The sequence below is a fragment of the Dermochelys coriacea genome, chromosome 10 (assembly GCF_009764565.3).
Source record: "Dermochelys coriacea isolate rDerCor1 chromosome 10, rDerCor1.pri.v4, whole genome shotgun sequence".
Taxonomy (NCBI): Eukaryota; Metazoa; Chordata; order Testudines; family Dermochelyidae; genus Dermochelys; species Dermochelys coriacea.
The window spans coordinates 51691977-51710087 of NC_050077.1; the positions used below are offsets into that span (position 1 = coordinate 51691977).

The 18111-nt window shown below is 43.8% G+C and overlaps 1 protein-coding gene across 3 annotated transcripts in view; it reads left to right on the forward strand.

The window, feature by feature from the left end:
• The window catches only part of DAPK2 (death associated protein kinase 2), an 89740-nt gene that overhangs the window by 35745 nt on the left and 35884 nt on the right, over nucleotides 1-18111 (forward strand). For all 3 annotated transcript variants that reach the window (XM_038420541.2, XM_038420539.2, XM_043493288.1), the window contains exon 3: nucleotides 6093-6314. In XM_038420541.2, coding sequence (XP_038276469.1) covers nucleotides 6093-6314 — 222 coding nt within the window. The remainder of the gene's footprint in view (nucleotides 1-6092; nucleotides 6315-18111) is intronic.

Genomic DNA, 18111 nt, shown 5'->3' on the forward strand with positions numbered 1-18111 from the left:
GGCTGCCCCAGGACTGTGGTGGGGAAAGAGAACAGTAGTACTGCCATCCAAATATTTGAGGAATGCAACAAACTTCACTAGTTTAAAAAAACATTAGCAAATGTCTGTCTCTGGGATTATGTTGCGTGTGTGCTGTTCATTTTGTGATTTAGGACTTCAGTCATCCTTATTTCACTGATGCACTAGGAAGTGTGGGCTTGTGTTAAAGCTCTTGGCTAGAACTTGGGAGATCTGGATTCATTTCTCAGGTTTGCTAAATATTTGGTGTTAATGTAAGTAAATGGCTTAATCTCACTGTGCTTCAATTCCAGATATGTAGGTCATATTTCCTTTCTCCTATCCCTTGTCTTGTCTATATTACAAGCTCTTTGGGGAAGGCAACTGTTTCTTACATGGTGCATGGGAGGAGGGGCAGTTATTTAGGTCAGGGTCACAAGGAAATACTGTAGTATTGGTGGGGTTTTCTGACTGAATGCTGTCATTTTTTATGATCGTTAACAAGGAAACTAGAGCACATTCCTGGCAGTGAGTGTCAACTGCTATATGGTGAGAGGAAATCCCTTTGACGTCATAAAAGATAATTTTATGGGGTTTTGCAAGAAATATGCACTTTGGGTAACTGAGACACAGGTTCTGTCAGTGTGTAAGGAGAGCAACAGGCTGCCTTTTATAACCATTGACTGAGATTTTTGGTCTCTCGTCTTCTCCCATCCTCCCTCCAACTCTTAGCTCTTGCCTTAATATAATGAAGAATATCCATTCCTTATAAACGAATGAACTGATGGTGCAGAAAATCATTAAACACTAGCTGCTATTTTGGGCCATTCATCTTCAAGAATGGTCCAATAATGCTTTGATTGTCCGCTGATACTGTAATGAAGACACATGGGATCTTGGCAACAAGTATATATAAAGTGAATAAATTTGCACCATATAGCAAGAAGCAGGGAGTGGGTAAGGGGATTAACACTTGATGTTAATGTGAGAAAAAACCTGAAAAGGTTTCCAGGGTCAGTGTATATATATGGACTATTCATAATGTCAGTGCTATTACATCAACTTTTTCTGAACATCTCTGGCTAACCAATGGTGTATTTGGCTCCTTTATGCCCTCTTTTCATTATTTTCATCCTCTTTTCAACTGTCTCAAGCCCTTGGACTATCCCTATACTCAATAAAGTCCATTTCTCAGGAAGCCATAATTTTAATTTTTTTGGTAATAGCACCCTCCTGGATTATAAATACCTATTGGAAAACAATTTTTGTGCTATGCAACTGATAACTTGAAAGATTTTTTTTTAAAAAATAAAACCCCAAGCTACCCAACACCACTGTTTTATTTAGGATACATACAACAGTGTGTGGTGCGTACAACCCTGAATCGGTGGTTACATAGTGATTTCTCTTCCCAGAATTGTACTAATAAAATTGATGACACAGCCATGAAGACAAGGAAGTAAACAAAACTAGTGCTACTTCCAAATTCCTTTAGAAACACATGATCAAACAGTCCTGCCTGGAAAAGAATACTCTGGTAAATGATTCCTGGAGGATTTAATAGGAATTAAAACTATCAGGTTCTATAGAAATCACTCAAGACAACTTACAGGGTTTATTGGGGGATCAAATCTTGTAATATAATTTTTAAAGTAACCTATGGTATTCTATAGCAGGAATCTCATTCTCTATGAAGTTCTGTTGTAAGGATTTTGCATAATGATAAATTAGAAAAGGGAGAACTTTAACACTAGTAGTCTGTTGTCAAAATTTTTTAAGCAGGTGGTTATAGATTAGTCTAATCATACATCAGGTCTAATGCACTAAAAATCTTCTAAATAAATAAATCTTCTAGCCCACACCGGAAATGTTTGGAATGGCTCTAAGGTTCATAAATATATCAATGTGTTTTTATAAGAATCTGAAATTAGTGAGTGAGATTTTACCTCATACTACCGAGGCATTCCAGGGCAAGCTAGGGTCAAGGGACGGTTTTAACTCTTGGTTTCCTTGCCTTTTGTAGGTTTAAGACTGACTCCAAATAGCTGTTTCTTTGTTAATTATATAAGGTTCTTAGAGTGTGTCATTATCAGGTAGTGAATACAATTGCAGTGTGTGCTGCATAATTTATATTCCCAACTGCACTTGCATACAAGCCAGTGAAGGATATAATAATGTTGAAAATCACTGCCGCTCATAGCTTCTCCAATGTAAGTGAAAGCCTGTAATCTTAGGTGTTTGCATTTAATGAGTATGTTTGTGATTGTTATCAGGAGATCCTTGCATAGAGCGCAGTCTATAAGCTCATAGTAGAAACTATGGAACTACCTGCAAGTTTGGGATATAGTGCCCTGAATGAGGATATACCTGATATTGAACAAATACACTTGGGCCAGGATCCTACCCATTTGTGCTCAGTGGGTTGCTCAAAGTTATAGTGTGCCAGCACAAGGGGGAGTGGATGCTGCTCATGGGTAGAAGTGAAGTGAAGTGCTGGGCATTGTCTTTTATTCTGTGCAGTACGAAATCTTGCATCCCTTCTCTTGCAAGTACACAGTATGAAAATGGGGCAGGGCACGAGCAGAGAGTGGGAGTTTCTGAAGAGATACAGGTTTAAGCTTGATCCTCCTCTTATTAATGAGACAATAGCTCTGAACTCCTCTGTAGTCTATTAAGCATGAGTAATTATTTTGTCTTCATAGAAGTGCTCTCATTAATGCGGGATCAGGTTCCCCCTGCGCACACTATTAGAGCTGACTGGACCTGAGGATGACAATTCTGTTTGACAGGAACTTTCAAGATTTTCAAACTTAGTTTTGCCAAAAATGTTCCAACCCCCTCTGCTCTCTATACAAGTCACCATTTTTTATGTCTCTTATGCTTGGATGGAACACCAAGCCTTTGACGGTAACCACAGATCCAAGCCTCAGGTGGCTTAATTTTTTGTATCCCTATAATGAGGTTCATTTGTCACTATCCCAGCACGTTTTCTAAACATTCATTCTATCTTTCCCCCAGCCATAAATCAGTGTCAATATTTTGTGAATTCCAGTGGGGATGCAATTATGTAACAAAAGGTAGCTGCTAATACTGGGAAGTGAATTTCATCCTGTACTTTCCACATGATTGCATTGTCTCACCAGGTCTCCACGTAACAGCAATGTGTTGCTGATAATGAAAAGATCAATAAATAGTCCTGAAAGCACCATCACCTTGGAGAAGACCCTGAGATGGCCTATTTAATAGTTATAAAAGAACTTTGCTTAGGTGTTGTCGATTTGTATAAAAGATCAGCATTTTCACCAGTAGAGAAAACTTAACTCTCTGCTGAACTAAGTGATGCCACTAAACGAATTAAACTCACTATGAGTGTAGTAGATTGACCACTTCTTTCTAATTGAGGCTGAATTCCCTGCAGCCTAATATGGAGGTATATCTGAATCTGGTGAAATGATACCTATTCAGCACTATAATTTAAACAGAGGTACTGGTACTGGCTAGAAGAGCTGTGTGAATCCTCGTCCTTTTGGTAGGCAAAGGTTTGTGCCAGCATTTTATCTGGCTTTATCCTGCTCTTTCTTCCCCCCTCCTGCCCCAAGTTCAGCTTTGAGTTTAGGTTGCACAAAATCTGAGTGAAAGACTTGAAATGTGAGAGATTTTTTTCCAAACTAAACAATTTTGCACAAATTTTGTGTGGAACCTTAAATCTGGCCAGGCTTGTGAACTTCAGGGACGCTTTTGATGAACCTGTCTGAATTTGAAGTTTGTAATGAAACCTAAAGTTGGGCAAGGTTCACTTGGTTTCAGATGATGTTGTTGTTGTTAATATTTTTCATGGATCTACCTACCAACCATTGTTTTGTCCACAAGGTTAACATATGCTCATACACATGTGCTTGCTACTTTCTCTGCTTACTATGAATAGTGCAAATTTCCATCAAGCCAAATAATAATAAGTAATAAGTGTTTCCATTTAAATCCACTATGTTATCCTTAGTTAAAAGCAACCCATTTTTGTCACAGCACATTTTTAGTCTGTTTTTCAGATCCAGTTGAAGTGACAGTCTGCTACATCATACACAAGCCGTGTTAGTAGTTAAAGGCAGCTGATTTTAAGAGGAATCTTGCTAGCTTGCCAAATGCCATTTATTATTGTTGCTAGGTGAAAGCCCATGGTCCTGTATGGGTGTAATTTGTAAAATGTAAAAAAAGCCAAAAACTGCTGAGAAATTAAAAATTGGATAGTAACAGTCTGTGAGTCCCAATGACGATTGACTCTGGTGATATTCTAAACAAAAAGCTTTCAGCCATCCTTGTAGCTGTTTCCATTGCTTCACACTGATTCAACAGGCATTCTAGGCTTTGGAGTGACACTCTTGGAAACGTATATAGATTATGAATAATAATTATATTTTGGTAGCACCCAAATGAAGTCAAGACCCCTTTGTGTGAAGCACTGTAAAAACACATATTGAGAGAGTTCCTGCACTAAATGCATAAAATCTAAATAGAGAAGACAAGTAGGAGAAAATAAGTGTAATTCCCATTTATTGATGGGGAAACTGAGGCATAGAAAGATTAAGTGATTTGACCAGGGTTATACAGGAAATCTGTGGTATAGCCGAGAATTGAACTTGGCTCTCCGGAGTCCCTCCATTGGTTTAACCACAAGACCATCCGCCTTCTATGTTTCTCTATTAAAAAAATTTGAGTAAACATCAGTGGCTCATATACATGTCCTGTACAGACTAACAGCATAGACCAAGGCTATCCCCTTACCTTCCTATCCTGCTTTGTAAACTTAGTATGTTTTTTGCATGGATAAACATATATACACACACACACACACACACATACTCACACACCACTGATTTCTTTGTCCAGAATAAGTTGTTAGAACTGAACTGGTCAGAGAGTCACATGAATAACCCCTCCATCTTGTGCAATATTCCTGCCTTGGACATGATCTTTCACTTTGTCCAGTTATGAGAACCTCTCATAAAGAGAAACAAAATGGAACAACTATGCAACTGTGCACCGAAAGTGGCAGCTCTGTGGTCTAACAATGCGTCTTGCGGGAGCTAACTGAGGAACAGAGTCGGTGTTAATGACCTCATGCAGGTTAAAACGAGGAGTTCCCCTGCACTTTCCTGTTAAAGGAAATGTCTCATTTCACAAGGCTCCCATCACGTCAATGAGACTGAAACATGTAGGACATTATATTCTGTATTAGTGATCTGATCTCCAAGTGTTTCCTTTTTTATGGGATGGGAGATAATATTGAATTTGGGACTGGAATGATGACCTCTACATCTAGCAGCTGTTGTCAGGAAAAGTCTGCTTGCAACTGCAAACAATTGCCTGCCGTTTAAAAGTTTGATGCAGTGAATTAGACCATTGTCCTGCTAAGTATTAGGGAAACTTTCTTCTTAGTTTAAACTGACATTAAGAAACTTGCATAGTTTCAAATAACATTGAGAGCCAGATTTTCAAGCTGAGTGCAATAATGTGTGTGGACCAGCATCTTCCACACACAAACTTGCACTTGTACATGCAAACTGGGCACTTGTCTCTAACTCTCCAATTACAAAGGCTGGTGTACTCTTTGAGCCTTCTGAAAATTACCCCCTACAGGTCTGACTCAAATGTGTGTAGTAGGTATTATCTACCCCTCCAGAGCATCAGACGGTATTCTGTATTCTGTGTACTTTAGTTCCTGAACTTCACTTAGCAAATGTAGGGCAGTTTGGACTCACTTTAAATTTTCTGGTTTTTGATGACTTGAGCTCTCAGACCTTGATGATTTAAAAAATTTCTTTGATGACTGTATCTAGGATCCTCCCTTCCATTCAGACAGGTTACTTTGTTTTGCATGGTCTAAAGCACTGCATTAAAGTATGGTGAATGCAGAGCATGCAATTTATATACCCAATCCTGAAAATTGTTACTGTAGCAGTAAGAATAAGGGTTATACACCAAAGAATTTGCAGGTTCAGACCCTGTCTATGCAAGCTAATTCTGGAAGCTTCATGGTATTGCCCATGGGATTTGTGAAAGCTTTTAGTGTAATTGCTGTTATAACTTTGTCCTTACAGTGGCCAGTTTGCAATAGTGAAGAAATGCAGAGAGAAAAGCACTGGAGTGGAATATGCTGCCAAATTCATTAAGAAGCGTCAGAGCCGGGCCAGCCGCCGGGGGGTGAGACGTGAGGAAATTGAGCGGGAGGTGAACATTCTGCAGCAGATCCTGCATGCCAACATCATCAAGCTGCACGATGTCTATGAGAACAGGACAGATATGGTCCTTATCCTCGAGCTGTGAGTAGAGTGATTTCCTATCCTCCGCTATAGGATGAGGCAAATGGGAACAGGAAAGAGTCTGTGGAGGCCTCCTGAGCACAGGAATGTTCTTAAAATGGAACTGCTGGGCTATAGGGCTAGAGAACCCAACAGCAGACCTAGGCAGGAAAATAGAACGAGGTCACCAGTAAACGGCCTCCCCTGAATATATCAGCACACGCTCTAGAGACACATGTGCCTGCTAGTCCTCTCGGGTCACTGCTGCTGAATAAGGGAGTCCTGTTGGTTTGTGAACACAGAGATTACCTAATGTTTGCTCACTGCTGGTCTTACACATACATTTAGAGGAAGTGCAAGTATCTCTAACAGGGTCCAGTTTCTTCAGTACCTCTCCTGCTCTGCCCATCCCAAGAAACATCCAGTGTTCATCCACCCCTCAAATGCTCTGCATCCTCTTGAGGCTTTACAAAAGAAAACTTTAGTTTTCAGCTGATGCCTCGAGCCCTAGAGCTCTGACGACTATGGGGCACTAACCATTGTCTGGCACCGTTCTCGCCTCCCTAGCACCAGCTCTGCCTTCACTCTTTTCATTCGTAGAGTTGAGAATGGGTGAGCCGGTGATGGGAATCTGATTATAGACAAATGTGTCTGCTTCTCCCTTGGTTGGAGAGTTGGGGGCGGGGAAGGAGGGAGGAAGTTAATTGTGGGTATGGTGGGAGTTGAAGCATGGAGTAAGGCACATGTTCCAAACCTGTCAGAATTGTTAGGGAGACAGGCAGAAGTTTGGACCAGTTTGTAATGTTCTCCAACCTGTTAGCCCATCCCTTATTGAGGTTTTACACAGTAGTAATATAATCCCAGCCCTGTCAGCAGTACACACTTGGTAGGTACTGTGTTTGTAGCCCATTGCTGACTGGTTTGATAAGGTTGAGCCTGTTGTAGTACCCCGGGTAGCACTGTGTCACTTGTCTTATCTGGCTTTTTTTAATTAGATGACTCTTTCAAAGATTTCTTAAAGCAGAAGTGTCTAATAAACAAATAATCTCAAAGGTTATAAGGAACCCAATGGACTGGGATAAAGCAAGGATCTGATGTATTAATTTAGATGGAATAAAGGGCTCAAATAGTCAAAAATGTTTACATGATCCTGGTATTGTCCAATATTAAACAGTTTTAAACAAGGTTCAGGGTTTGATACACAGAGACCTCAGCCTGCTTAGCACCATGGCAAAAACATTATTACAAATCCTCTTTAACCTTTTATTAAAGATATAGAAAAGAAAGAAAAACAGAAAGAAAAAGCATTTGAAATGTAAAGCGTTAAAGAACTATTTCATTTAACACCATCCCATGTTCCTTTTTCCGTTAGCTGTAGAGAGTCTTTAGAGGGGGAAAACCCTTGTCTGACAATGGTGTTAAAGACGGTGGTAACTGTCCTTTTGTGAGGAAAAAAGAAGGTAATTGAAATGGGCTGGAACTGTTGCTGCTGCTGTTAAAGTCTAGTCCAGTCTCCTAGAAGGCAAAACAAGGCAAACACACATGAAAGGGGAGAAGAAAGAACAGCCTAGACAGAAAATGCAGCTTCAGTCTCTGATGTTAACTTTCACTTGCAAGTTTGCTGGTGGAGAAAGACAGACACAGCACCCGGTCTTATTATGCACTTCGAGACCTGGCAAACTTGTACCGGTATCGGACTGTTTAGGGCATTGGTTTTAGCTGTATTTTTGGTCACAGGCTTGCAATAATGTTGCAAAATTTGCAGTCTTGGCCAGCTAAGCTAGACTCGTAATAGGCAAAGGAAGAAGGAGAAGGATAGGAAAGAGAAGAAATAAATTGGGGAAGGTAAAGAACCCATTGGAAGGGAAAGCCAGGGATGGGGAACAAAAGGGTATTGCAAAAATAGCCCATTGGCTACTGTCTGTAGCAAAAATCTCCCATGACTGGAGACGGGATACTAGATGGGGAGGGTTCTGAGTTACTACAGAGAATTCTTTCCCGGGTGTCTGGCTGGTGTGTCCTGTCTAATACTCAGGGTCTAACTGATCACCGTATTTGGGGTCAGTAAGGAATTTTGCCCTGGGGCTGGTTTGGCAGAGACCCTGGTGCGGGGGGAGGGTTCACCTTCCTCTGCACTTGCAGGTTTAAACTAGTGTAAAAGGCAGATCTTGATTTGAGGACTTAAGTAACTCAGACAGAGGTTAGGGGTCTATTACAGGAGTGGGTGGGTGAAGTCTGTGGCCTGCAATATGCAGGAGGTCAGGCTAGATGATCACAGTGCTCCTTTCTGACCTTAAAGTTTATGAGTCCATAGCAGTGAGTCTCAAAGCCCAGGTCAACTGACTCAGGCTCTCAAGGTTTGTGCTACAAGGCTAAAAATAGCAGTGTAGAAGTTCTGGAGCCTGGGCTTTAAAACCAGTGAGGGGGTGGATCTCAGAGCCTGGGCTGTAGTCCAAGCCCAAACATTCACACTAATATTTTAGCTCTGTAGCATGAGCCCCACAAGCCCAAGTCAGTTAAGTTGGTCTCTGAAATTGCTGCAGTGGTTCTTCTATTTTTCATTGTTGTCATAGAGTCAGTCCCAGCTGGTGTTCAGGAATTAGCCAGAGCAGTGCTCATCTGGCTCCCTCTCTCTGGCCTGGTGTGGTCAGAACATCTCTCAAGATTAGAACAAAGGTCCAGGATCCCAGGAAATGGTGGGGATGGCAGCTATGATAGTGATGCTCATTCCTTCTCCTTCTTTCAGTCAGCCAGTGTCATGTAGCCAACTTTTCCCTCCAAAATATCTTTCTGAGGATCCCAAAAGGGAATGATGGGCAGGATAGCCCATCCTCTCGTTGTTTTATTCATCAGTAAGGCCTAGCTTCTGACACACCAATTTTGATCCATTAATTTCTGGTCCCATGCTTCTCTGGTTTACCAGGCATGGTCTTAACGCAGTCCTTGAATTATATCTGTAGGCCTTCTTGTATAGACTAATTAAGTATCTTTGATTCCCATCAAAGGAAGACCATGAGGAAGACCATGTAGAAGACCATGTAGAGGAGACATGTCCTTCCACAGCCACACCATGGGAGCTCAGTTTTTGTAGCAATGGGGAGGACTTGGGCATTCACTACTTGGTACAGCATGTCCACCCCTCCATCCCAGTCTGGGCAATGTAACACGTAATGCAAAATGACCTAAGCAGCAGGAACTCTCTCTTCCTGTGTCACTGCAGCTTGCTACAGCTCACTTCATCCGATGCATTTCGATGAATGCATCCGATGAAGTGAGCTATAGCTCACGAAAGCTTATGCTCAAATAAATTTGTTAGTCTCTAAGGTGCCACAAGTACTCCTTTTCTTTTTGCAAATACCGATTAACACGGCTGCTACTCTGAAACCTGCAGCTTGCTGTGAAGGCAGGCAGAGGCCGAGGTTTGATAGGAGGCCTGCCGATGACATCCCAGCTGAGCACAGTACTGTTCTTGCAGTACTATTGAGGAAGCATTGACAGATAGACACACAATACAGCTACGTCCATACAGCAGCAACAATGTTGTCCAGGATAGTCCCACTGCACAAAGCTGGGGGAGGGTATTAAAATAAGTAGCTGATCAAGCAATTTGACTGACCAAATGTACGTAAGTCTTGGGTACTATTGAAAATCATCCTCACGAAAGCTTATGCTCTAATAAATTTGTTAGTCTCTAAGGTGCCACCAGTACTCCTTTTCTTTTTGCATCCCCTAAATGTGTCACTGCGACCTTTTTCAGATACATCCTGTGACTGTGCAAACAGCTCACCGCATAATGGTGTGAAATTCTCCACAGGCTGAAGCTGATAACTAGCAGCATTAAGTGGTCACATGCTGCTGATTTTAGTGGCTTCCAAGAGTGTCTGTTCCATCTCAGGTTTCAGAGTAGCAGCCGTGTTAGTCTGTATTCGCAAAAAGAAAAGGAGTACGTGTGGCACCTTAGAGACTAACAAATTTATTAGAGCATAAGCTTTCGTGAGCTACAGCTCACTTCATCGGATGCATTTGGTGGAAAAAACAGAGGAGAGATTTATATACACACACACAGAGAACATGAAACAATGGGTTTATCATACACACTGTAAGGAGAGTGATCACTTAAGATAAGCCATCACCAACAGCAGGGGGGGGGAAGGATCCTCGTGGCTGGACTTTACAAAAACTAGACAAGCCATTTACAAAACACACTTTGATTCTCTACAAAAGAAAAAGGACACTAAGCTATCTAAACTACTATATGCCACAAGGGGCCACAACAATGGTTCCCGTAACCCACCCAGCAATATTGTTAATCTATCCAACTATACTCTTAGCCCAGCGGAAGAATCTGTCCTATCTCGGGGCCTCTCCTTTTGCCCCTCCACCCCCACGAACATGATACAGTTCTGTGGTGACCTAGAATCCTATTTTCGACGTCTCAGACTCAAGGAATATTTCCAACACACCTCTGACCAACATATTAACCCACAGAGACCTTCCTGCCAACACTACAAAAAGAAGGATTCTAGGTGGACTCCTCCTGAAGGTCGAAACAGCAGCCTGGATTTCTACATAGACTGCTTCCGCCGACGTGCACGAGCTGAAATTGTGGAAAAGCAGCATCGCTTACCCCATAACCTCAGCCATGCAGAACACAGTGCCATCCACAGCCTCAGAAACAACTCTGACATCATAATCAAAAAGGCTGACAAAGGAGGTGCTGTCGTCATCATGAATAGGTCAGAGTATGAACAAGAGGCTACTAGGCAGCTCTCCAACACCACTTTCTACAAGCCATTACCCTCTGATCCCACTGAGAGTTACCAAAAGAAACTACAGCATTTGCTCAAGAAACTCCCTGAAAAAGCACAAGAACAAATCCGCACAGACACACTCTTGGAGCCAGGACCTGGGGTATTCTATCTGCTACCCAAGATCCATAAACCTGGAAATCCTGGACGCCCCATCATCTCAGGCATTGGCACCCTGACAGCAGGATTGTCTGGCTATGTAGACTCCCTCCTCAGGCCCTTCGTTACCAGCACTCCCAGCTATCTTCGAGACACCACCGATTTCCTGAGGAAACTACAGTCCATTGGTGATCTTCCTAAAAACACCATCCTAGCCACTATGGATGTAGAAGCCCTCTACACCAACATTCCACACAAAGATGGACTACAAGCCGTCAGGAACAGTATCCCCGATACTGTCACGGCTAACCTGGTGGCAGAACTTTGTGACTTTGTCCTGACCCATAACTATTTCACATTTGGTGACAATGTATACCTTCAAATCAGCGGCACTGCGATGGGTACCCGCATGGCCCCACAGTATGCCAACATTTTTATGGCTGACTTAGAACAACGCTTCCTCAGCTCTCGTTCCCTAATGCCCCTACTCTACTTGCGCTACATTGATGACATCTTCATCATCTGGACCCATGGAAAAGAAGCTCTTGAGGAATTCCACCATGATTTCAACAATTTCCATCCCACCATCAACCTCAGCCTGGACCAGTCCACACAAGAGATCCACTTCCTGGACACTACGGTGCTAATAAGCGATGGTCACATAAACACCACCCTATATCGGAAACCTACTGACCGCTATTCCTACCTACATGCCTCTAGCTTTCATCCAGATCATACCACTCGATCCATTGTCTACAGCCAAGCGCTACGATATAACCGCATTTGCTCCAACCCCTCAGACAGAGACAAACACCTACAAGATCTCTATCATGCATTCCTACAACTACAATACCCACCTGCTGAAGTGAAGAAACAGATTGACAGAGCCAGAAGAGTACCCAGAAGTCACCTACTACAGGACAGGCCCAACAAAGAAAACAACAGAACGCCACTAGCCATCACCTTCAGCCCCCAACTAAAACCCCTACAACGCATCATCAAGGATCTACAACCTATCCTGAAGGACGAGCCATCGCTCTCTCAGATCTTGGGAGACAGACCAGTCCTTGCTTACAGACAGCCCCCCAATCTGAAGCAAATACTCACCAGCAACCACACACCACACAACAGAACCACTAACCCAGGAACCTATCCTTGCAACAAAGCCCGTTGCCAACTCTGTCCACATATCTATTCAGGGGATACCATCATAGGGCCTAATCACATCAGCCACACTATCAGAGGCTCGTTCACCTGCGCATCTACCAATGTGATATATGCCATCATGTGCCAGCAATGCCCCCTCTGCCATGTACATTGGCCAAACTGGACAGTCTCTACGTAAAAGAATGAATGGACACAAATCAGACGTCAAGAATTATAACATTCAAAAACCAGTTGGAGAACACTTCAATCTCTCTGGTCACTCGATCACAGACCTAAGAGTGGCTATACTTCAACAAAAAAGCTTCAAAAACAGACTCCAACGAGAGACTGCTGAATTGGAATTAATTTGCAAACTGGATACAATTAACTTAGGCTTGAATAGAGACTGGGAATGGATGAGTCCTTACACAAAGTAAAACTATTTCCCCATGGTATTTCTCCCTCCCACCCCACCCCCCACTGTTCCTCTGATATTCTTGTTAACTGCTGGAATTAGCCTACCTGCTTGTCACCATGAAAGGTTTTCCTCCTTCCCCCCCCTGCTGTTGGTGATAGCTTATCTTAAGTGATCACTCTCCTTACAGTGTGTATGATAAACCCATTGTTTCATGTTCTCTGTGTGTGTGTATATAAATCTCTCCTCTGTTTTTTCCACCAAATGCATCCGATGAAGTGAGCTGTAGCTCACGAAAGCTTATGCTCTAATAAATTTGTTAGTCTCTAAGGTGCCACACGTACTCCCTTTCTTTTTGTTCCATCTCAGTACTATTCATCAGCCACTCTGACATGCTGTAAATGGTATGACATTGACTCAGAACAAGCCAGTCATCACAGCTTAAAGATCCATAGAAACACCAAGTCCGTGCTGTACTGCCTTTGTTTGAGCTGAGCACAACACAACATGTCTGTTTCTCCCCAAATTTAAGAGATTTGCCATCAATTTGCTGGTTTCAATCTCATTTTCAAGAAAATTTTGCAACTGTTTGTTGTCAATTACTGAGCCAAAAGAAATCCCCACTCCCAAAATAGTTCTGTTTTTTTTTTACAACAGGGATGGGAGATGCTCAAAGCATCTGGGCTTGTCTACACACAAACTGGAGACACAACAACTAAATCAGTTTGAGTTCAGACCTTTAGTTATTTGGGTGCAAGTCTGTGAGTGGCCCCTCTTATTTCAGTGTAACTCAAGTTGGTAAAACAGATGTAGTTATTTCAGAGCTGGTGTGCGTGTATAGACAAGCCCTCAGAATCATCAGAGTTCAATAGAGCAACAAGGGAGTATGTCAAAAGCCAGCCCCTTAAATCTATTCTAAAAGGTGCCACTTTGAGGAAGCAGAGACCTTATCCCACAGGGAAATGGGGAACTGTAATGAGTGTCTGGCCATGCTCCTGATCTAGGGAAGCTGATAAATGATAAGCAGGGGAAAGCAGAGAGTGGAAGAACTGAATGTGCATGCACGCCAGATCCATAAGGATGATATGAGTGGAAGTAGCTCTTTTAACAGATAGAGGCTCAATAGCTGGCTGGGTGAAATTCACCACGTGCAGAGGGCTAGCACAAAGAACACTACTTAAGGCTCATTGCTCCGGCCCTTTGCCCTGGGGTGAATTTCATGGGCTGTGCAAGGTCCTGGATTGAAATCCTGGAGGAGTCATGGAGGGAGAGAGAGGTTTCCTGTGTCTCAGAGTCCATGGCAGTAGAGAGCAGCTGTGCACAAGGGGACAAGTTAGTATCGTTCCCATCTCTGAGCTGCGTGATTGATTGCAACAAAATTTAGAAACGATCAAAGTTGGCCATTCCCCCACCTACCGATCAGCCTCTGAAATAAACTGAAATAACACATTGTTGGGGGCATCAAACACCTTTTCCACTTTAAGAGTAGTTATTGAGTATTTGGAAAATACTGTAATTTGTCTTCTTTATTTTCAGTTTTATTGTTACTGAGACACAATGACCCAAATTTACCTAGATTATAAGCTTTTCAGGGCCGGGACTGTGGGTCTTTGGCTTCAAAGGCTGACTCCATTATCCTTGATTGCAGGGCTGGCGGGGGAGACAAAGGTTGGGGGAGGGGACTATCTTCTCCTCCCCTCCCATAAAAATGTTGGGGGTGGATCTGATTTATGTTTCTGCCGCCACAATATTTTCCATCCACGCAATATCTCATGGAGGGAAGAGCAGGACCCGGCTATGTTTCCGCCCCACATGTATGCACTGTGGCTGGAGGGGAGAGCGGGACGCAGAGAAGGGGCTGGAGAGACCATTGGGACAGGGTGAGGGACAGTGCACTGGCACATGGGCAAGGGGCTTCAGTGTACAGGGCAGTAAGGAGGGGTCCACAAGGCACCAGCTGCTGAGGAACTGCTATAGGAATGGCAGGAGGAACTGCCTGGATGCCCATTCCCAGTCTGAAGCTGGCTGTCCCCAGCCAGTCTCAGTAGCTCCCCTTGATCTCCCTCGTACTCCACCCCATCCCACCCCACCCCATCACCTCGTTTGATTTATTGACAGTGTATTTACAGGAGGATCTCCAGTACCCTGGGGAGAGAGGTGAACCTATCCCCAACCAAAACTTGCTGGCTCAGCTGTGGCCATGGCCCCCTCCTATAGCCAATGTGACTGCTGCCGTTCCTTCTCTGCAGAATATGTTCCATCGAAGACAAGGGGACAGGAAGAACACTGCTAAGTCGGCAGCTGATCCTTTTTACGTGCAGCTCAGCAGTTCCACAACTTGCCCTTGCACCTGGAGGTCACCCTGGGGCTGCAGCTCTTTGTTCCGTTTCCTCCATTCTTGGCCTCTCGGGTCCTGCCAGCTTTCAGCCCTGAAACAACAATCTGTGTTTGGGGTGGGTGTTGAAGTCTGTGTACATACAACAAAATGATCAGCTGTTTCCAAGGGCTAAGTGGATAGCATCACTCCATTCTTACTAGCTTTTGCTGGAATAGCCTCATCCTTCACAACAAGGATAAGGTGCCAGCTGCTAAACGTGGAAGTGAAGAAGCTGTGTGGAGGGAAAGACTGGGGATGTTCTTCTTGGCTAGGGTTCTAAGGGCAGACAGGGAACACAGTCTGCTGTGTGTAGCACCAGTTTAAAAAATACAATCATACCAGATATCCAAATGTTGTAATGTATCAGAGGGGTAGTCATGTTAGTCTGGATCTGTAAAAGCAGCAGAGTCCTATGGCACTTTATAGACTAACAGACATATTGGAGCATAAGCTTTCCAGAGGCAGATATAAATATGCAAGCAAGAATCAGGCTAGGAATAATGAGGTTAGTTCAATCAGGGACTAGCAGAGGTGCATTGCTGGCACATGACGGCATAGGTTACATTGGTGGACGTGCAGGTGAATGAACCGGTGATGGTTAGGTCCTGTGATTCTCACCAGCAACTACACACTCCACCATAGTAACTCTAACTCAGGAACCAATCCATGCAACAAACCTCGATGCCAACTCTGCCCACATATCTACACCAGCCACACCATCACAGGACCTAACCAGATCAGCCACACCATCACCCGTTCATTCACCTGCACATCTACCAATGTAACCTACGCCATCATGTGCCAGCAATGCTCCTCTGCTATGTCCATCGGCCAAACTGGACAGTCCCTACATAAAAGAATAAATGGACACAAATCAGATATTAGGAATGGCAATATACAAAAACCTGTAGGAGAACACTTCACCCTTCCTGGACACACAATAGCAGATTTAAAGGTAGCCATCCTGCAGCAAAAAAATTTCAGGACCAGACTTCAAAGCGAAACTGCTGAGCTTCAGTCATTTGCAAATTTGACACCATCAGCTCAGGATTAAACAGAGATTACAAAAGCAGTTTCTCCTCCCTTGGTGTTCACACCTCAACTGCTAGCAGAGGGCCTCATCTTCCCTGATTGAACTAACCTTGTTATCCCTAGCCTGATTCTTGCTTGCATATTTATACCTGCCTCTGGAAATTTCCACTACATGCATCCAACGAAGTGGGTATTCACCCATGAAAGCTTATGCTCCAATCCATCTGTTAGTCTATAAGGTGACACAGAACTTTTTGCCGCTTTTACAAATGTTGTAATGTGTATCTGTGCGTTGTGGTACAAAAGAGTAAGAGCGTTGAGAGCATTTTGCTGTGGGTTCACCTGTGGCTGTCTAAAGGCATTGTTTTCAGAAATGTTTGGAAAATCAGGTGCAGCTGGGAAGGAGTAGGTTCTTCTGCCATTGTGTCTCTTTGAGCTCCAGGTTAGGTGATATATCTCTTACTGAACTAACAAAGGTAGTTTCCCCTTTCAGGTAATCTTTGGGTTCAAGGTATAGTTCTTTCCTTAGAGAAACATGGACGGAATGGTTAAAACACAGATCTGTTAGTCCGGGGACTTGGATTCTAGTGACACTTGTGCAACTGACTTACTATATCACCTTGGACAAGTTACTTAAACTCTCTGTAATGTGGGGACAATTCTTTCCTACCGTACCAGGGTGTTGGAGATTAAATCATTACTGTTTATAAAGTACTCTTTGCTTCTTAGAGGATGCTATATTCCTGTGGTGGTTTTTTGTGTTGAACTAGCTCTGTGAGGGGTTTTAGTTTTCACTATCTCACAAATCTTCCGTTAAATGTTTGTTTTGCCTTTGTATGCTCTATCTCAGAAATTTCCTCTCCACAGTCTAATTCCCTGAAGTCACAGTCTGAACCAAGCTCAGTGTAAATTAGAATGAAAAAGGAAAATCCAGAAAAGAGGAATTATTTCAACATACATCTACAGTTCCCATTCTCAAAAGCTTGGCAGTTTCTTCAGTGTCAACCAAGATTCTGCTAATGGATCGTGATATTACTGACATTCCTGTTAGTGCAGACGGTGCTAATGCCGCGCGTGTTCTAAGTCACTGATGCATAAACATTCAGGATGGGTGCAATGAGAGCTAGTAAGGAGATCATGTGGAATAAAGTATCCTGTGTAGGCAGTCAACCCTTTTCTGAGATCCCTTTGTATTATTGTGATGGGGTATACCAGACCCTCTGAGGCTCACTGCTGGAGGCCTCGTGGCCCAGCCACACCCTGCCTCCAAAAGAGGGCAGTGGAGAGGGTCCTCCAAGCTTCCTAGTGTGGCTGTGCCGTGAGGTGGTCCTGCCAGAAGCCAGGGAGAGCGAGAAGGAGCCCTGAGATGGTTGCAGGGACTCCATCAGGACAAGGCCCTGAGGTAAAGGTGAAGAGGCCACAGGGCCACGGGGAAGTGGCCCAGGGAACTAGAGCAGCAGCGCGACTTAGATAAAGGGACACAGCAGACAGCTGCTATCTACAGGGTCCTGGATTGGGACCCAGAGAAGTGGGTGGACCAGGGTTCCCCCCCAACCCCCATTAGCCACTGGGGGAAGTGGCCTGAACAGTGAGACACCCCGGGGGGGGGACTGAACTATAGTGGCCCCGCTGGAGGACTGGAGCCAGGAAGCCCCAAGAGGGTGAAGACATTGTTTCCAGAAAGGGAGCCCTGGGGCGCTGCTCCGTCCCAGAGGAGGGACAGTCGGAGAGGGAGAGAGAGAGTGCAGGCATGCACTCGGCCAAGGGGGCACTCACAAGAGGTGAGGGCACCCTGTTGCAAAGCAGCTGCACCAGAGGTGGACTGATGCCCGCGCTCACTTTTCCAGGCCAAGTCGTCCTTGGTGAGTGGGCTAGCGGGTTTCATGGAAGAAAAGCCCATAGGAAGAATGTGTGTTCAGACTGTAAAATTCCAGGAGAGTT